Here is a 19,787-nt window from a genome sequence, read left to right on the forward strand (position 1 = left end):
CGATAGGATAGCCCAAGGTTTGGGAGGAGACAGAGGGAAGGAAAGGGGATCTCCATTCAGACCACCCTCTCCACATACGCACATCCCCACCAAGCTCTGACGCAGAAAGGCCAATTTTCCCCGCATTCTTCACCTTAACGGAGGGGGGGGGGCGTCATGCCAGATAGGGTGCCACTAGCCACCCCCAGCCGTGTGGTAATTTCATGCAGTCAAAGGCTAAAAGTTTCAGCACTAGGGCAGTGCACACAAAAGGGCCCTACTTCTAGCAAGAGGCAGCAGTACTGCTTCTCTTTCACTCAATTACAAACAGCCAATTTCAGATTTACTTTTCCAGTCAGACTGTTTCTCACAACGTATCTACTTTGGTTAGCACTTCTCTTTGTCTGAGCCAGAACAGTCACAATTAGAGATTTAGTGACTTTTCAGTAATTTTGACTACTATACAGATCAAACAGTTTTTACAGGAAATTGGTCAAGCGTCTGTCAATCAATCTGGTATTCTCATTGGCATTGCATTGAAGATTATAACATTTATAATTCTATAAAAGAAACTCACATGCTCATGCCTGACCAGCTGCTTGGATTATTATGAGTTGTTAAACTTGTATTGCAACTACATGCCCAATGACCATTGCTAAGCAACACACACACCTACCAACAAAACCCCAGGCCCTTTTCAGGAGTTTTTACCATTTACGTCAGAAGGTGGGAGGAAGGGTAGCCGGTTGAATGAGGGGTATCTATGGCAACCCAACCTAGGCTCACATGGTCTTGTGAAGATTCAAATCATAACATCACACATTTGGCTCTTGGATTAAAGCTGCAATTTGCAAAACACACATTTTTAACTCCCACCACAACACAAGACGCAATTTGTAACTGTCAAGGCTATCTCCATCAAGGCATGGAGAAACTAGTTACAGCAAACATTGTAAGTCTGGGAATTGATTTCTATGGAATCTGAACTGAATCTGTTGGAGCAATTGATCACATGATTACAGTAATCCTGCTCAGGGGGACAACAGTGTCTGCCTGAAGAAGGGCACAAGTATTTACACAACCAAAACCCCTCCAATGCACACCCTTGTCACACCACAACAGTCATTTACGTATTCCTTATTATGCACTAAAAAGGAAACGATCATGAGGGCAACCTCTCTTTGCTGGGCTCCTCATCCTGCTAATACACTTCAGTGTAGAATGCACCCCATGGTCAAATGACTGTGCCAGTGTCTGCCGAGACTGGCAGCCTGCAGACTAACATCATCCATGGAGGGAGGGTTCCAGTCAACTGGATTATCCCCGTTTCATTGCCCATGCAGCCTACCTGCAGTCATCCTGCAATGGATTCCTGCTTCTGAAGAGTGCTCCTCTGACACAATGACTGTACAGCTCAGCTGGTGACTGGCACCAAGCCCTTCAGAAGCCTTGAGCAGGCACCTCTCTGGCCAACAATGTACTCTTTCCCCTGGGTATTTTTTTCTCCCTACAATTGGTTCTGACAGATGCTGGACAATTTTGACGGCATTTGTGTTTAGGAATTTTGTTATAACATTTGCTTGATGTAGATATTTTCTCAATAAAAATAGAACGGGGCTTACTGGTTGTCCACGCAAGTGAAGTCTAGTCGTCTTTGCCTGTAGAAGTTGCTCCCTTGAGCTTCACTGGGATCGGCTGTTAGCATTCTCTCCATCACTCCTTCCTGGCTTCCTCCTTTTTTAGATTTGTGAACCTTACAAGTGTTTATCCCATTCCCCACATCTCTTGATGTTTTGATTCTGCTTATCTATCCTTCTACCTCCGCTCATCTTCCTCCACCCTTCTCCCTTTATCCTCCCAGCCCTCCCCACAGACCCTATCCCCTTCATCCTCCCCCCCCTCATCCTACACACTTGTCCTTTACCCTATTCCTCTGACCTCTACCAACTCAACTATTGAACCACTTACATTGCCTGCTTCCATAGGTTAATCTTGTGAAATACCAAATAAGCAGCATTAATGATGAAAACATACTGAATCATTTTTTTTAAATCTAAAGTGACTAAACAATAATCAAAATCGTACTTGAAATTAAGCGTTTTTATTTTTTATTTATATTGTATATGCCCCAACTACACAGTTTTTTTTTTTTTACATTGGCCCTAGGTCTACACCAGATTCAAGGCTCAACTATAAATCTGCAGAGTGACTCACTTAGAGGAGGGAGGTAGATAGTTTGTACTTGAGAGTAATACAATAGAGAGGTGTCCCTTCCCCTCATAAAATAGCCAAAACAGAATAATTAGAATCAAATATTTGTTACAAAATGTTGCAAAATTTGAGAGAATTGGAGAAATGTGATTAAAACTTCAAACAATCTATCCAGAAAGAGAATGTTTAATTTGTCCTTTGCACAGTGAGAAAAGGAACTAAGTTGAAATCAATATGCAGAGTAGTATTAGTGCCTTGGACAGTGCAGTAATTTCATTGTTCTGACAGACAGAGCGAGGTTAATCTCAGTCGCATCAGATGAAACACGGTCTGGATCCATGGATCGTAAGTGGCTTTATTCAGCAAAGAATCATGGGAAAAGACTGTGATTCGCGAGCACAGATGAGGGAAATGGAATGTGGTCAAGTGCTCAGAGTATCCTTCTTTGAATACCTTTGGGTTTTATATTTTAACATTATCAAAGTTAGAGCCTACAACTGTACCTTCTTATTTCACGCTACGTTACCTCAACTTTATGACGGCTCCATCTAGTGGTTGGAAGCCCAAATAATAAAAAAATCCAACAGAAAGACTTTTCTGTATGAACAAGTGTGCTGATTACATGGCTGATTCATGACCCGTCATCTCCTGAAAAGTCCGGGTAGCACTCTGGCTATAAAATGAATGTTCAGCTGTCTGATGTAATGCGAAGAAGGGGGTGATCTCTTGGCAATTAAAAACCTTATTCCCCTTTAAAAGACCAAGTAGCAACCACAGCACTTGGGAGATTTCATGATGCATTTTCAGGAAAGATTATATAGGGTAAGCTACCTAAAGAAATTAAGGAAAATTAAAACACATTTGGATCTGTAGATGTGTTAACGAGGTTCACATACAACCATGTATGCTTTCGACAAACACTCTGTTGCACTCAGTCTCCAATGCCTCATCAGAAGAACACAATCAGTTTATACACAGAAATGTGTCCCAGATATAAATGCATGCAGCAAATTAAACATAACAACCCATATCATATCAAATCACGAGTTAGTCTAGTGGAACCTCTAAGAAGGCATGGGCATTTCCACCTGGATGATAAACACACGGGGGCAGCACAGAGTCCACAGCTATGGGAGCCTGGTAATTACAGGGCGATGTCTTCCTGACTGGGGAGGTGGGGAGGTGGGAAGGTTCCTTGTGAACCGGGCAGAGCTGACAGTGGAAGACGAGGCAGAGAAGTCCGGCCAGGACACAGAGAGTGCAGATGACCGAAGCACAGACCATGACCAGCTGGCCCGCCGTCATCCTCCACAGTCCTGGGGGAAATTCACAAAGCTGTGGGAGCCTTTATGGGCACAATAAGAGCATCTGCAAGGTAACTAATGCAATGCCGTAACCTTTGAATACATTCACAATATGTGTACTTCCGCATGACAAGAATTTAGGAATTCTTGACATTAGGAAAGTTTAGTTTAAAATCTATAGACATACACATGCACGCACGCACACACACAGTGCAGTCCGTAAGCATCAGGACAGTGACACAATTTTTTCTTGTTTTGGCTCTGTATCCAAACACATTGGATTTTTCAATGAAACAATGAATATGATGTTAAAGTGTAGACTTAGTTTTAAGGATATTTACACACATATCCAGTGATCCCGGTAGGAATTACAATCCTTTGTATACATAATCCCCATCACCTAACCACGTACAGTAGACGCTGCTCACCTCCAAGACTATGGCTCAGTGTGTCCCAAGGGGCTCTCCTCACTGGTGGCCATGCTTGGATGTCATCCATGGACACAGGTAAGATGTACAGTGGACCCACCATGACCTCCCTCAGAGAGGTAGTGCTGTTCTCTGTGCACACAGGAAAACACGAGGGCATGCAAATGCATAACTACCATTGCCATAATGCTAAAATGTGACCAATAAAAGCAATGAAAGAAAAAGAAACATGATTATGGAAAAGAAACAGATGCAGTATGTAAGACAGAGCAGATGTGTGACTAAGTAAATAACATGCACACAGATGTCAGAGACACAACCGTGTGTGCACTTCAAACAACGGAGGCATGTAGGAGGACCCAGCGTACAGGTTAGACAGACACCAAGGCAGATGTATGTATCCGTGTAGAAGACAAAGAGGTGTGCGTGTGTGTATGTGGACACAGAGAGGGGAGAATGGGCAAAGGTGCTGGATAAAAATAGGTTTGTATGTATGTGAACATACACTTGAGAGAGAGAGGTCATTCAAGAGATGATACAGGTATTAGAGAGATCCACAGAGGTGTATGTAAGAGTGGTATAACTGGCACAGCATAAGACTCATAAAACCAGAGAAAGGGATCTGCAAACTGACTATACTGTAGAGGGGAGATGTGACGGGTCCCCCTCCTGCTTCTTCCACAGGACCGTGTCACACAGCAGTCACACAGGCTCTGTTGACCCTCAAGGTCATCCCACCTGATTGGTCCATGGGGCAGGGTCAAAGGGCAAAAGATCACTCGGTCCCAAGAAACAACTGACTTTTTCATGCCATTTCTTCAATGACTACTGTGAATTTGTTGCTATTTGTTTGAAAATATAGTCACAATCTACTCAAGCAGCACATTTTGCAGTGTTTAAAATTATACACCAAATCAATCTGTCAAGTATAATGCTTACACAGAATTTATTTCAGCTAACCATTAAGCTATAAAAAAAAACAAGAGGACTGAATGAACACAAGTACAAACCTCCCAGTTTTTGCATCATATTGGCAACTTTTTGACTGGTCACTAGGGGGCGCTTGGATGTCACTGACTTTCACTGTACAATGAATGAATATCTAAAAGCAAGTCAAAAGGTCATAGATTAGTTGAGCTCATTTGATAACTAATCTTTCCTGAAGAAATGGCCTGGCTAGTTTTAATATCCCTTTTAAATTGGCTCCAGGATAATTGTGCTTACTTTGTCTATGGAAAGTCATACATGATCACAGGTTTAATAGATTTACAGCTCTCTATCAAGACAACAAGCTTCTTAATTCCAGACTTCCAGTTTCCCAGAACTTAAACATCCCAGCAACACACGCACGCACGCACGCAGTGACATCACCTAATCCTAATCCTTTCTCCTACATGTTGCCATCTTTGGATTTGCATGCCCCTTACCAGATCATTCTTGGATTCCTTGAACTGGAAGGCTTTGATCTGAAATCTCAGAGTGCTGTCGGAACGAGGAGAGAGGAACTTTGCCATGGAACGGGACACCATGCTGTCAGTCAGACACCTAGGGGTCAGGAATGTCATTTCTAAGTTAGAGCCTCAGTGAAATAATGTAAATATAATTATTGAATGCATTTTAAGTGTAACAAGCATTGCTGCCATGTGGCGTTTTGGCTTTCATCTTTTTCGTCTTCTTTGTGTCGTTTAATGGCTGAGAGCATCCAAAAATGTTGCATTACCACCCTTTTCTATCGATTCACCTTCCTCTTCATTGCAAAGACCTTTGCCACTCTCTTATACCTACAGTCTATGTAACAATCCTGTAATCCTGTATATGGAAATTGTACAGTCCCTATTGGCTCCACACATACAAGCTCATGTTCTCATTTACATATATTTATTTTCCACACTTCAGCTTTAAATACACCTCTACATGGAGTAGAGGAGGTGGGATCGCCAGCTTTCAATTAAGATCAATTCAACTGCATTTCAGGCTGCAAAAACTTGGCTAAATTCATTAAACAATTTGATCATGTGACATGAGCACTATCCAGTAACATCCATTTCATTGCAGATGTGATGCACTCTCACCCATAGTCCTGAATGATGGAGTAACTGTTCTCCAAGCCTGGACCCTGGCTCGTAGATGCCGCACAGCTGTCCACATAGACTTTAAATCCCACGTGATTGTGTAGATTGATTGACACTTGCAGGTTGATCATTTGGCCCAGGAAGTAAATGCTTGTATTGGACTTTGACTGCCAGTCCTCTAGATCAAACATACCAAACAATTCATAGTAAACTTAGTGACATCACATTTCAAGTAGTTTATTTGCCATTTGTATAATATACATGGGAATTCTTAGACACAATCCACACATCATTTTAAAGACATTAAAAACATTTAAAACACATGAACAACTTTGAATTGTATTCCTGAGACTATCACTGATGATCTCCACTTTTGTAAGCCACTTAGGATAACAATGCAACAATGTAACTTAGCCATGGCATGACATTGCTCAGTATTTCACTGTCAGTCTTATAATATGAGTCTCCAAACACTGCACCAGATTCAGTTTTAAATCTTTGTATAAAGTGTTGAAACTCAGATTATGGTAAAGTCATGTGATTCTGGATGAATAACTGAGCTTCTAATCTGGTTGAGAACTTCCCTTCCTGTATAAGCGCGCTTGTATTCCATCTTTCCACAGTTATAATGAATTCTGAGATGAAGTTTTGATGTATTTTCACCCATCTTAGAAACTTTATGTGGCAAAAAATTTTGAATGCCATACTTTAAGATTACCAGCATTGGAAGAAGCACTACTGACCTGACATGACATCAAGGGAGAAATCAAAAAGTCCTGTTATTGATCTCTGCATCAATTCTTGCCTCCAATTGGTCTTGAAACCACCGCTAGAGACAATATTCTCTCTGAATAAGAAAGACAAGATCATCAGTAGATACCTTAGGGTTGACCATTTAGGTGCCACTTGTCCTTCAAAACCATTGCCCACCATTTTCATGATTTATGAAATTACCTACATTAACACACAATCCTCATAAATTATGTGAATTATATACAGGTATGAATCTTGTCACTTTTGATGGGTGTTCCCATGAGTTTGTACCCACTGCAATACCACCAAAAAATATGTATTTGTGGTAATACTATAAAACAATACAAACTGTAGTTTATGTTTTGCTAGGAAAATGTTACTATGGCAACTACTCTCTAAAGCCCTTCCCATACATACCGTTCATAATGGCAAGTGACTGTGGTGATGTTTCTTTCTTGTGGCAGTACACCAGTGCTTGGGGTGTAAAGCAGAAAGTTGGAATAAACAAACTCCTTGTTTGTCACCTGTCCAATATAGACAAGGTTAATACTGGCAGAATAAGAAAATGATACGTGTCCTCTTTATTCTCTTGTGTATGACCAAGAAATGGCAATGCAGGGTGTCTTTTCTGCTTCAAATCACAGGAACACCTTTTCAGTTCAGATTCACTGCTCAAAATTGCCATTTAATCAATCTAAACACAATTTAAAATCTATTTAAACTATTCATCTTAATAATAAAAAATAATAATAATAACATGAAATATAGTCAAACCACACCCTTGGGGGTAAACTACTTGTGATATGATCCCATGTAATATTCAAACGATGCTCAGTAACTCAGTGAATGAAATGAAAATGCAAGATGAAAGATTGGTTCTTTTGTTTGATCGACAGTATGCCACAGAATGGACAATTACGCGAAATTATGCTAAAACATCTACCCAAGGCTTTCTGTTTAAGGTGTTTAGGGGTTGTTTACACATATGAGACTATAAAGCAATATGACTGTAGAATTGTCTTCTATTTAATGATTAACAAACTTGATGTGACTAGCCAGACAATCTATAGTATGTGCATAACAAAATGACTCAAATGTATAACAGATAAATGTGATTAATAACATTAATAGAAATTCAAAAAAATTGTAGTGTGAATAGTAAACTACGTCCATGTATCTATGACTGCAGAAAACAGTTTTCATGACAGCAAGAGCAAATATCAAAACGAGGAAGGCTAATAACTTACACTCCGCTTAGTCCCGCAGGAGTTCAGACCGTAGCTGAAGACGATGGTATCAGCGGTGTCCTCATTGCTTTTGCAGGCCTCCCCGAGAGACAGATCGGCGGACGTCAACTGCGGTGTCTCTGTACCCCAAAAATCCTTGCGCACCTCTACCCGGAGCTTGGAGTCACTGCATGTCACATTTATTTGTTGACTCGGAAGGTGCTGGGGAACGAGGTTTTTTGTGTGGAACGGGTGTTGCTTGTATAAAATGGAGCTGCGATTGTTTGTGTAGGTATATAATTTTTTCGTGTCGGAAAGAGCTGCCGCTTTACGCTCCAAACCAATTACATTTCTTAACCCTTGTTCTCCGTGTTTGATTTCCGGTGTGTTACCCCAATTTTGCGCGTTGGTTTTCCGCACAGAGCTTACCATTAATAGACATAACGAACACAGGGTAATATCCATCATTTTCTTGCACAATCTATTGCAACCTTTGTGTGTATGGTTTATGGTGCACAGATTAGGTTATTCGAGGGCGCAGATCAACTTGTTTTAACTTGATTTTAAACTTGATAGAACGCAAGATCGTTATCGGAATGAAGTCTCAGTTGCTTCAATTATAGGACTGAGGGATCACATACGTAGAGATTTATGTGGCAATTACTTTATTGGCAATTTGACCGTCGTCAGGTATCCGTCAGGTATAGTGTTATCCGTGTCACGGTGGAGTGAAGTACAATTAACACAGGAAATGTAGCACCAAATGTCTCTGATCAAAATCTCTAAATTAACGTTATTTATTATTTGAGCCATGAATGTTCCCTGAACATGTGACCCAGGAAGCATTTTTAACCTGCATTTAAGCCCTGATCCTCCTGCAATTAAGGACCAATCGAAGACCTTGTTGGCACAAGTATAAAACACCTGAGGGAACTGATCAAAGTTTTGTTGAGTTTCATTTATTTCATTTGTTAAATCTGGTGTCGTAGTTTTGAGCGAGAACGAAAACTTTCACCTGTTACACCGAATAAGACTGGATATGGCCTTGTCATAACTGAATGATTCACTGAGGCATTGTTTAACAAATTGTATTGCCTGACATGTGCCTCTAACAACAACGCATTTTCTGCTGGTTTTCGGTGTTTTCAGCGCAGGTGATTAATTTAAGTAATTCATTGGCTGAAGAGTCCACACACCTTGTTATGAAGTCTTTGCTTGGCTGCTGATTGAAAGGAAACCATAAATAACTGCAGATACCGTAGCCCTCTAGAACTGGAGTTTGACATCCCTGCTGTGTGTGCACGCACGCACGCACGCACGCACAATAATTAGCTGAGAATGAACTCGGGGCACAAGCTTGATAACATACATTGTATCTGTAACATGTGGGTAGAGGGTCATTTATAGAATGTTGTTCAATGTTTACATTTACCATGCCTATTATTTTGAAAGGAGCTCTTGCTTATAAGATAAGTACTAGAAATGCCTCAAAAAAAAAAAAAAAACATTTTCTTATATGTAGTAATCCAACAACATACATTACATTACAAATGAATATGAATTTCCTGAAGCCTGAAACAGAGCTTATATGGTCTGTCTAGTCTGGTCATCGTGTCTTGGCATCGTGGATTCATCTTCATGCAAGGAAGTTTGGGTTAAAAAATCAGCAACAAATAACATATGAACAAGGATGTTTTTTTATTTTTTATTTTGTGTTACGTCCGAAGTACCTCTGGCAATACAGCTCAAGGCAACGAGGATTGAAGATAAAAAATGGAATTTCTTCAAATCAGACAGCGCTGGCTAATTTCTTGACCTTCCTTGTCCCCCTTGTTCTCTATCCCCTGTCTCTTTTAATGACGTGGGGGTCTGTGAGAAATGGAGGAAGGAGGTGGACAGCCATTGTAGATGAGGAGAACTGGGGAGAAGGCGTCAGTTGTTTAATTGACCTTGGGATGACGGAAATCTTTTCCAGCGAACTTGGCTTTGTCTCCGAGCTCCTCCTCAATTCTGCAAAGATGGAAGCATAAAGACAACTGTCAACACCCCTGTACTAAATGGCAGGTAGCTGTCAGAGCTTACAGACCTTCTGCATGTTTTGCCTCAAGTCATGGGATATATGGCTTGTTGCAGACTTAATCTGGATCAAGTAACATCTACCGACTTGTTTGTCAAATCTGCATATTTAGCGCTCTGGACACTATAGGGTTTTGCACAAGTTTTTGTGTTGGAAAATGTTCTTCTAGTTATTAACTTAAATGCATCTACTGCAAATAGGCACTTTCCACTGAGCTCACCTCATCATCTGGTTGTATTTGGCCAGACGCTCTGACCTGCAGGGTGCACCAGTCTTGATCTGTGCAAGGGGCAGAGATAGACAAGGGTCAGATGAATTGAGATAGGCCAGAAGTTGTCACTCAAATTTAATAGATGTCTGATATGAGAAGAGGTGTAGTAGAGGTACAGTACCTGTCCAGTGCACAATCCAACGACCAGATCAGCGATGAATGTATCCTCTGTCTCTCCGGAACGGTGGCTGACCATTACTCCCCAGCCATTGGACTGGGCCAGCTTGCACCTGCAACACAGTCATTACCATCTATCTGTAGGTGTCAGCCATCCACCCGAAACTGGACCAATCCTCTGGTACTTGTACCCTCTGGGTATCTGATACTCATGCCTGAACATGCAGACCCTGTGGTATCTGATCATTATGCCTGAATGATCTCTATAGTTACTAACACTTCTGCCTTAATGATAGTTATCATATCTCATTCTCAAATCTCAGTGGACAGGCTCTCAGACCTATGATACTCACGCCTTGATGGATTCTGTGACAGAGCCAATCTGGTTGACCTTGAGCAACAGGCAGTTGCAGGCCTTCTTCTCCACAGCCTGCTGAATACGCTTGGGGTTGGTCACAGTCAAGTCGTCTCCCACCACCTGGATGTCCACGGCGGCTGTGAACTGGGCCCAGTGTTCCCAGTCATCCTGGTCAAAGGGGTCCTCGATGGACTGCACTGTTAACGTGATGTTAGACAGGTATGGGAACAGATTAGGTAAGAGATGATGAGAGAAGAGAGAAAGAGAGAGAATGATCTGAAGTTATTTGGAAATTACAACAGTGTACATTTGATGTGTTTTGCTGTGTCTGAAAAGAGGGAAAAAGGAAGAGACAGCACATATGCATATGGTCCTGTGCCCAGTACCTGGATAATTCTTGATGAAACTCTTGTACAAGTCTCCCAACTTCTCCCCTGTGATGTGGCGGGCAGGGTCATCGGGGGACTTGAAGTCCAAGTCGTATTTGCCATTTCTGTAGAACTCAGAAGCAGCAACATCCATGCCAATGATGATCTTGTCGGAATATCCGGCCTTCTCGATGGCAGACTTCAACAGCTCCAGGGCTGGTGATGAGGAGAGAGGTCGGTTCACAAATACCCTTAAACTAATGAATACTCTTAAACTTTAAAGGGTTGTAACTAGGCAGCTGTTTCATAGGTGACTTAGGCGCATCAACTGTCTTAACGACTACTTGTATTTTTATTTATTTTTATTTTTCCATAGATTGCGTTGTTGCCGTTCTCGTTGTTAGTGTTAATCAGTTTAACCATCAGGGTCCAAGTTGAACTATGCGGTTGTTCCCTGTACTTGGACCGGTACTTCTCTCTAGGGGTTTCGTCATACTTGTTCCTGGTTATGGTTATACACTTTGTTGTACGTCGCTCTGGATAAGAGCGTCTGCCAAATGCCTGTAATGTAATGTAATGTAATGTAAACTTTACCCTTAAACTTTTTCTTCACGAAAGGTAGTACATTTACAAGAAGAGCATTAATCACAAAGAAACTGCAGCGAAGGTTTTACTGCTAGATTCTCTGGGCTGATTGCCCCCAGAGCTGAGTACTACCCCCACGTACCCTCATTGTTCTCCAGGATGTTGGGAGCAAAGCCACCCTCATCTCCCACATTGGTGGCGTCTTTGCCATATTTCCCCTTGATGACGCTCTTCAGGTTGTGGTAGACCTCAGCACCAATGCGCATGGCCTCGTGGAAGTTGGCGGCGCCGACGGGCAGAATCATGAACTCCTGCATGGCCAGCTTGTTCCCAGCGTGGGATCCACCATTAATGACATTGAAGGCCTGAGGGAGAGAGAGAAAAGTCAGATTAGCATCAGATTAGCATTGGGAATAAATGGCTTGTGATCTGTTTGATTGTATGAAGAATATAGTCTCTATTCCTGTTCTCTCCTCCACAAACATCAGGAGAAGCATCCTTGGGGCAATTAAATGTCATACTGCAGATCTTCTCTGTATACAACCCTAGGGTGCCCTGGAGATTTCTACTTGAAAGTTTTATCCTTATCTCCACTCTCCAATCCCCCCCCCCCCCCCCCCCCCCAGTCACATACACACACCCCATATTCCCAGTACTCACAGGCACGGGCAGGATCACATCTTTGTGCCCAGCAAGGTCAGCGATGTGGCGGTACAGAGGCACACCCTTCTCTGCAGCACCAGCCTTGCACACAGCCAGAGAAACGCCCAGGATGGCATTGGCACCAAACTTGGCTGTTGAAGGGGACACAGTGAATGTAATTTTAGCATTGTGGCACCACATGTGGTAAATACAATCTGAACATAATTTGCAAGTGACTTCAGTTTGGAAGTCAGATCATTATCTGTGTGCCTGATAGCTGTGGTTGGATATTTCCAAGTCAAAAGGTACCCAATGTCTTACACCCAGACTTGAACATAGTTTGTGTTTTTAGATAAGAAAGGGACCAGCTGTGCATCAGTTGTGCAGCTAATGCATCTGTAAATCTACATAATTGTTGAGTTCTGTATAGGCATCGTATAGTTAAGAACTTGTGGAGGTGACAGTAATGCTCACACTTGTTCTCAGTTGCATCCAGCTCCAGCATAAAATGGTCAATCTTCTCCTGCTCAACCACACTCAGCTTCTACTCAGGAAGAGAGAGAGATTCAGACAGTGCCCGAAAGAACAGAGTTATGGTCAGTGTTCGAATTACGGCGGGGATTGGGGGGGTCTGACCCCTCTAATTAAAACTTGGGGTCCCCCAAAAGAGGTAAAAACAACAGGTCGGGGGAGTCGAAACATTTATATATCCTTCTTACCTGTAATCGTAAATCGTAAGTCTTAATTAGGGGGGTCAGACCCCCCAATCCCGCCGTAATTCAAACACTGGTTATGGTATACAATCAAGTGGAAAAGAATGGTTGAGCCACAGTGGGGATAGATTTAGAGAAAGGTTTAAACTAAAGTATGCTCATGTGCAGTATGTAGAGCAGTGGTCTCCAACCCTGGTCCTAGAGAGCACAGGGTCTTCTGGTTTTTGTTTTCACCTTAAAATCAACATCCAATTGAAACCTAAGACACCAGGTGAGTTGAGTTAACTGTGTAATCAACTGCTCTAATTGATCCATGAAGTGCAGAGTCACTATGAAAACCAGCAGACCCTGTAACTCTCCAGGACCAGGGTTGGAGACCACTGATGTAGAGTATCTGTCCATGTCTTTAATACAGATTTATGCTTGCAGACTGACCTTCTCAATAAGCTTTGGGGCAATATCCTTGTTGACATGTTCAACAGCTTTCATTGTACCTTGAAATTAGACAGTGCCACTTAGTATCACAGACACTAGGTTTATATATGACAAATATACATAAACATATTCATAAATATAAACATATATATAAAAACAAGTCCACATATTAGCAGGTTGTACACGCCCCCTCCCCCCCTCCCCAGTGCTGGGCCCGGGATTCCCTCACCTTTGCCCAGGTAACGAGACTTGTCGCCATCTCTCAGCTCCAGAGCCTCATGGACCCCTGTGGAGGCACCACTGGGCACAGCGGCCCTGAAGCGGCCTGGGAGTGGCACAGGGGCACAGAATGCCGGGTCAGAAGGGTGGCCAGCAGGGAGAATGGAGCGGTGTGGTACAGTGTTACGACAATTCTGTGTTGTGTGTGTGTGCGCGCGTGCATGTGTGTGTTTGTACTTCACCTTTGGCTGTGAAGAGATCTACCTCCACGGTCGGGTTTCCTCTGGAATCGAGGATCTCACGGGCATGGATTTTTGTGATGGACATTTTGACTGTGGAGAGAGAGATAGAGAGAAAGAGAAAAAAGATGGGGCAGTAGGGGGGAAAGGATTAGTATTATTTCATATGTATGGAGATTGTAGATACGCTATGTCATTAGAAAGTGAACCCAGTCATCTGTTTATCATTCACATGAATTTACAAGCCACTGAAAAGCGACTTCTGTTATGGATAAAATGTTCAGTCGGTTCATGCCATGCCTGACTGCACTGTCTACTACAATGTCTTTCAGACTCAACAAGTGGGCAAAAATGAGACAAGAAGCCAATCACAGCACATTGATGTCACTGGAGACTAATGAGAGAAAGGCAATCGGTGAAGCTTGGGTAAGCAAAGTACAAATTTAATCTGGTTATTATATATAACCAGTGCTGTTGGAGATCTGTTGCTCTTTCTCTCAATCTCTCTTTTTAACCTAGTACTTTTCTCTGTTTTCTCTCATCTCTCTGAATTATTTTTGGGGCCATGTTTCCAACTTAAGATCAGATGGAATAAATGATTGGATTGCTTCATTCATGGGCATTTGCATTAACTTTACTTTTGTCTTTTGCATCCTTATGCAGCTTATATTTTATGTCAAGATATATCATTTTAAGAGCATGTGAACTGCTGTGTGTGTGTGTGTGTGTGTGTGTGTGTGTGTACACATGTATTACTATCTTTGTGAGAACCAAATGTCCCCACAAGGATAGAAAGATTAGGAAAATTACGCAAGGTGGGGACCTTTTGCTGGTCCCCACAAGTTCCAGAGGCTGTTTTAGGGTTAGGACTTAGGGTTAGGGTTACAATTAGGTTAAGGTTAGGGTTAAGGTTAGGCATGTAGTGGTTGGGGTTAGGGTTAGGGTTAGAGGTTACGGAATGAATGTAGACAATGGGAAGTCCTCACAAGTATAGCAATAAATTCTTGTGTGTGTGTGTATCTTTAACCCCCCTACTCTCTCACTCACATTTAGTTGGTCCCCTCTTACATAACTTACACACCCTTACTTTTCTATGCTATCAGTATGTCCCCAGATAACCTCTATAGACTAGTTTGGCCCCTCTGTCTGCATCGCTCTCTAAGGAAGGTTATTAATAGCCTTAATATTTATAGGAGTTTGGCGAGGGGAGGGGGGGCATACCTCACACATGCAGCCAAGCTTTTACCTTCTATCATTCTGCTGCCTGGTTTTCACCAACTGCCCCTCAACGCACGTACTGTCCACATATAGAACCATAATGTGATTTGAGTGTGCAGTGTTGTTGTGGTTGTGTGGCACCATTATATTAGTATGAAATTAATTGGTTGAATCTGAACTCTCCACAGTTGGAGCTTCTACATGGTCTTAGCCTAAATCTCAGAGGACAGAAAAACTATTAAAACTTTGGGATAAGGGGAGGGGCATTATAGGAAAGTCATAATAACTCAGTCTGACCTTCTCAAGCCATATCTTGAACCCTGACCTTTCTGTGATAGATGTATGACCTTTTTGTGTAAATCTGTAGTGATTGTGGGTGTGTCAGTACGGTATTACAGTATTACAATTTGGCAGACCTACAGCAGTCCGATATTTTTATACCAAGGATACTACACCACAAAGGCCTTCAACACATAGTCACATGAAATTTCAGGAACTGATATGCTTAAGTAAGGGACTATATGTGAGTTTATGCTGATCTTTTCAGAATGGCTAACACCATTCTACATAGCTGATCACTGCATACTTCACACTTTGAAAATTAATTCTAAAGGCAAAAGGTAATAGCACAAATATTATTCTAATCTATCAACATGTTCAACTTCTTCATTTGGTAGAGGTGTTTCCAGTGCTTTTGAACATCCATTGAAACTGCATGGCACTTGGCGCTGCCTCTTAATGAATTTTCTGAATCTTGTGCAGTTTTAACCTGTGGTTTTCTAAAAATTAAAAGGATGCATCTTCTCTCGAGTAATTTGCTGCCTGTAGTTGGACAGGCAATGATTTGAAAAGATAAAAAAAATAAAACACTGACTGCATTGACAGATGTGCTTGATGATTGCAGCACAGGACTAGTTGTTTGTAGCATTCACAGCACTCGATTTGCAATTTTTCATTCAAAGTCCTGGGCAGGGATATCGTTTGCGTCACACCGTACGCATGGACGTCAGCAGCAGAAATTCTAGCGATTTGCTACACTGTGTACCACCTCTTCTGCTGTTACGGTCACTGAGTTACCTCTTTCACAATGCGGGGGCCCAGGGGGTGGGATGAGAGTTATCAGCATATCTCTGTACTCTCAAACCTGCCGATACAGCACTTCCAGATATATTAAGAGCTGACCTTTAATATCGAAAGTGAGGATGGGCAAGGTAATGTGATTTTATAGAAAAGTGACCTAAAGCTATATGCAACTTATACTGTCTGGGACATTTGAGGAACTCAGCACCCCCCCTGCTGAGCACACACACACACGCGCGCGCGCGTGCGCACACACACTCACACACGCACACACACACACACACACACACACACACACACACATACACATGCACACGTACACACACATACACACACACACACACACACACACATACACACACACACACACACACATACACATACACACACACACACACTGAAAAACCACATTATTACTTAAGTGATTTCTGAAAAGAGCTAACATTTGATATAGATTAAGACTGATGGTAATCTTTAAATTAAATAGTCTGGGTTCTTATAGGGCCAAAAGATTATTCATAAAACCATGTGGACAGAGAACCAAGTAATCCTTCCTGTACTTCTAAATAAAATTTTCATTTGTCCTCAGTATTTTTAGAAGGTAACCTGCAAACCATTTATGTTCTTTTTTTAGATAAATAAACTTTGGACATTTTTTATTTTAACTGACAAATAACCCAGAGCTCCCATAGACAGCCTGCTTCAAAGACGTTCACCTGCTCCTGCTGTAACCAATCACATTTCAGCTTCCTGTTAAACTGAACAATAACAATTGAGGTTATGAGGCAATTGACATTGTGTTCAGTGCACGCATGTTGTAACTGAACTTTGCCCGTTCAAGTGATTGTAGAAGGAACAGTTCCGACAATTGAGCAACATGACTGTTTTGAAACAAGCAATACTCTTAATGTCACCACTGTTGAATGATATCTCCAAACCATGCACATGTACAGTATATTCTAGATATGAAAATGAGCAGTAGAACCATTTATTTACAAGCACAGAAAGATGCAAATAATTTAATTTAGCCTTTTATTCCATTGCACACACATCAAACATAGCATATCATTTACTGAAGGTCATCTACTCTGAAGCTTGTTCAAACCTTGGTTTCATGATAAAACACTGACCTCAAATGTACCTTCTAAAATGGCAATAAAGGCCAAGAAATATTCCACATGTCTATTTTTTTCATATGATGAAAAGTTTCAGGTTTGTCTGAGTGATTTTTAGTTGACTTTTTTGTGTGCGACTAAAAATAGAGAACTACAGTAACTTCCTGTAATTGTTATTGCATGGCTGCACAAGTAATGTACCAAAGTCATATGGAAAAACTTTTTCATTTTCAACGCCAGGCTAGTTGTGTTAAATACCACTATTCACACACAAGTAATGCACTCAAATAGTTATACTAGCGTTGAATAAAAAAGACTGGAAAAATGAATTTACCTGAGCTGAGTGTGGTTGGCTTTGATGTCTGTCCAAATGTCCGGCTGACTTCAAAGTGTTCACTGCTCGTTCTGTCTCATCATTTATAGGTGTCCACTGAAGACCATCGCCTGATATGGTAATGGTCGTAGGGACTATCTACAAATTACATTCTGGTTTGCAAACCTGGTGTGATGGTTTTGAGGGCTGTGTCGTAAAATGTGTATACAAAGACTAAAAACATTGCTTCACAATTTTTGTCTTTTGAAAACCAAAGGCTATACCATTTTAAAAGCAAGAAACAAAAGCAGCATGAACATTATTTGAAAATGAAAATGAAATTTTATTGAAAAAATTTTGTATTTCAAGTATAAATGTTTCCCTGTGCGTTTTATATGTTATTTGGTGATGAACATACCTGACTCTCCCCTGCGGACCTCTGGACTGTCAATAAAGGTCAGAGTTCACCCAGTCAAGGAAATGTGACACTGGCTTTGGGTTCGAACTTAAAGGGCACCCCCACTCTCCCTGTCTTATGCGCCCCCTACCCTTTACCATGTGGCTAAAATTAACATTTCCTCTGAGTGACTATCAGACCTTACACCTCCAGGCCTATCGACTGAGCAAACTTTTCTGTCTGCATAGCCAGGGGTCAAGACACATAGTCATCTAACAGTCTTTTCCTGAGCCACCAAAACTATCCAGTAAAATGCAACCATTTTCCTCCTTTGTCTACATGTATTATTCTCTCTCTCTCTCTCCCTCTCTCTTATTCTCTCTCTCTCTCTCTCCCTGTCTCTCTGCTTCTTTGTGTCAGTTTTGCCAATAGCTCCATTGTAAGCATGATGGGATCAGAGCATTATTGCGAAAATGTACAGTGGTCAGGTATACTGTGAGCATTATTACATTGTGACTCTAATGCTGTACCCCCAAAAAACAAAACACTTAATCTGAATTGCCTTTTTACTAATTTTTTTTTAAAGGGAACTTTCTGTGAAGGGAAAAGACAACTTCATGAATACAAGTCTGCAATTCCACTGGAGGGCGCACAATGCATGTAAGTGATAAGGTGTGTCAATGTACAAGTGATACAGAATAGTGTGCAGGTTGTATATTTTAGTGTTTTCAATATGATAATATATAAATACAGTTTGCATATATGGAAATAAAATATGAATTATTTATTTGCAATGCAGTCACCAACACCACCACATATGTTTGTAAATGCCTTACTGAGGTTGTCTTTACACAGATCATTTTTATCCAAATGTCAAAGCACATTTAAAGTAACTGCAAAAAAGTTCAATTCTTATTACCATTGAGGTACTTCATGAACTGTGATATTCATAGCCTTTTTTGTAATAAAATATCCATAATGGGAAAAGATGTTTAAAATTGCTTTTAGATGAAGACATGACAGACACAAGATCATAGCTTGCAGCCTACCATAGTTTTCCCATCCTCAGCACTTACTGAGTGAGTAAGCCACCATTTATGGGAGTTTACATTGCAGTACTACCATGGCTTCCAATTTCTACCTGAAAGTTTTATTTTTCAACATCACTATCTGCATCTCAATGTATGCATCCTCAAGCACACTGGGTCTCTTTGTATGTGTTGTAACCAACTGCTGATTACCAAGATGCTAAATAAGCCAAATGTTCGAACCAGGATACACAACTTAAACCCTAGGAAGAAGCATTAACTTAGATTAACATAGTCTATATTTTTATTTAATAAAGTCCTGATTTATGATATTTTTTTAACTCTGTGGTCCACATGCTCACATTACCAGGAGTGCATTTAACCCTTTGGTTCTGTTCTTTTTATGTTTCTATTGTCTGAGCTCCTGTACTGAATAGGGTAGTCAGTCTTCACTGTTTGCAAAGCAATCATGAAGCGTTAATTGTAACCAAATGTTAATGTTTAAGCAACTTCATTCCCAGTCATTATTTGGAAGTTTTGCACTTCCTCTTGGAATTTTTGTTCTATAGAACCTCATTTACCTAAAATTGTATCACTTGTTTATGAGTAAAATAAGCATAATTTATGTATTATTTTGAC

At 41.1% G+C, this 19,787-nt stretch overlaps 2 protein-coding genes across 4 annotated transcripts; both read right to left on the bottom strand.

Moving 5' to 3' along the window:
* Nucleotides 1–2,291: 2,291 nt before the first annotated feature.
* LOC118222721 (zona pellucida sperm-binding protein 3-like) lies at nt 2,292–8,575 on the bottom strand. Of its 3 annotated transcripts, none has more exons than XM_035408504.1 (9): nt 7,995–8,575; nt 7,165–7,271; nt 6,738–6,841; nt 5,995–6,172; nt 5,350–5,467; nt 4,933–5,024; nt 4,557–4,660; nt 3,923–4,054; nt 2,292–3,506 (listed from the first exon to the last, which is right to left on the bottom strand). In XM_035408504.1, the coding sequence occupies exons 1-9, from the start codon at nt 8,439–8,441 to the stop codon at nt 3,238–3,240; spliced, it is 1,551 nt and encodes a 516-aa protein (XP_035264395.1). In that variant the 5' UTR covers nt 8,442–8,575; the 3' UTR covers nt 2,292–3,237. The 3 variants fall into 3 exon arrangements, with proteins under 3 accessions (XP_035264395.1, XP_035264396.1, XP_035264398.1); XM_035408505.1 differs by having other exon boundaries at nt 7,165–7,221; nt 7,995–8,081; XM_035408507.1 differs by lacking the exons at nt 7,165–7,271; nt 7,995–8,575 and having other exon boundaries at nt 5,995–6,170.
* A 1,077-nt stretch (nt 8,576–9,652) lies between these two features.
* eno3 (enolase 3, (beta, muscle)) lies at nt 9,653–17,885 on the bottom strand. The gene is made up of 12 exons (XM_035407529.1): nt 17,745–17,885; nt 14,001–14,090; nt 13,769–13,864; nt 13,540–13,598; nt 12,866–12,935; nt 12,410–12,543; nt 11,892–12,114; nt 11,183–11,380; nt 10,792–10,993; nt 10,443–10,551; nt 10,271–10,329; nt 9,653–9,983 (listed from the first exon to the last, which is right to left on the bottom strand). Exons 2-12 carry the CDS (start codon nt 14,083–14,085, stop codon nt 9,914–9,916), a joined length of 1,305 nt encoding a protein of 434 aa, XP_035263420.1. The 5' UTR covers nt 14,086–14,090; nt 17,745–17,885; the 3' UTR covers nt 9,653–9,913.
* Nucleotides 17,886–19,787: the final 1,902 nt, after the last annotated feature.

This window comes from Anguilla anguilla, chromosome 3 (assembly GCF_013347855.1).
Source record: "Anguilla anguilla isolate fAngAng1 chromosome 3, fAngAng1.pri, whole genome shotgun sequence".
Lineage (NCBI taxonomy): Eukaryota > Metazoa > Chordata > Actinopteri > Anguilliformes > Anguillidae > Anguilla > Anguilla anguilla.

What these genes read in the sequence shown, in the direction of transcription:
- LOC118222721 (XM_035408504.1), bottom strand. Translation starts at nt 8,441, where the DNA reads ATGATGGATATTACCCTGTGTTCGTTATGTCTATTAATGGTAAGCTCT. An exon ending in CCTGCGGGACTAAGCGGAGT is followed by an intron (nt 7,272 to 7,994) that starts GTAAGTTATTAG and finishes TATATTGGACAG; the next exon opens with GTGACAAACAAGGAGTTTGT. An exon ending in CTCCCTTGATGTCATGTCAG is followed by an intron (nt 6,173 to 6,737) that starts GTCAGTAGTGCT and finishes TGTTTGATCTAG; the next exon opens with AGGACTGGCAGTCAAAGTCC.
- eno3 (XM_035407529.1), bottom strand. Translation starts at nt 14,085, where the DNA reads ATGTCCATCACAAAAATCCATGCCCGTGAGATCCTCGATTCCAGAGGA. An exon ending in CCCCAAAGCTTATTGAGAAG is followed by an intron (nt 12,936 to 13,539) that starts GTCAGTCTGCAA and finishes CTTCCTGAGTAG; the next exon opens with AAGCTGAGTGTGGTTGAGCA. An exon ending in ATGTGATCCTGCCCGTGCCT is followed by an intron (nt 12,115 to 12,409) that starts GTGAGTACTGGG and finishes TCTCTCCCTCAG; the next exon opens with GCCTTCAATGTCATTAATGG.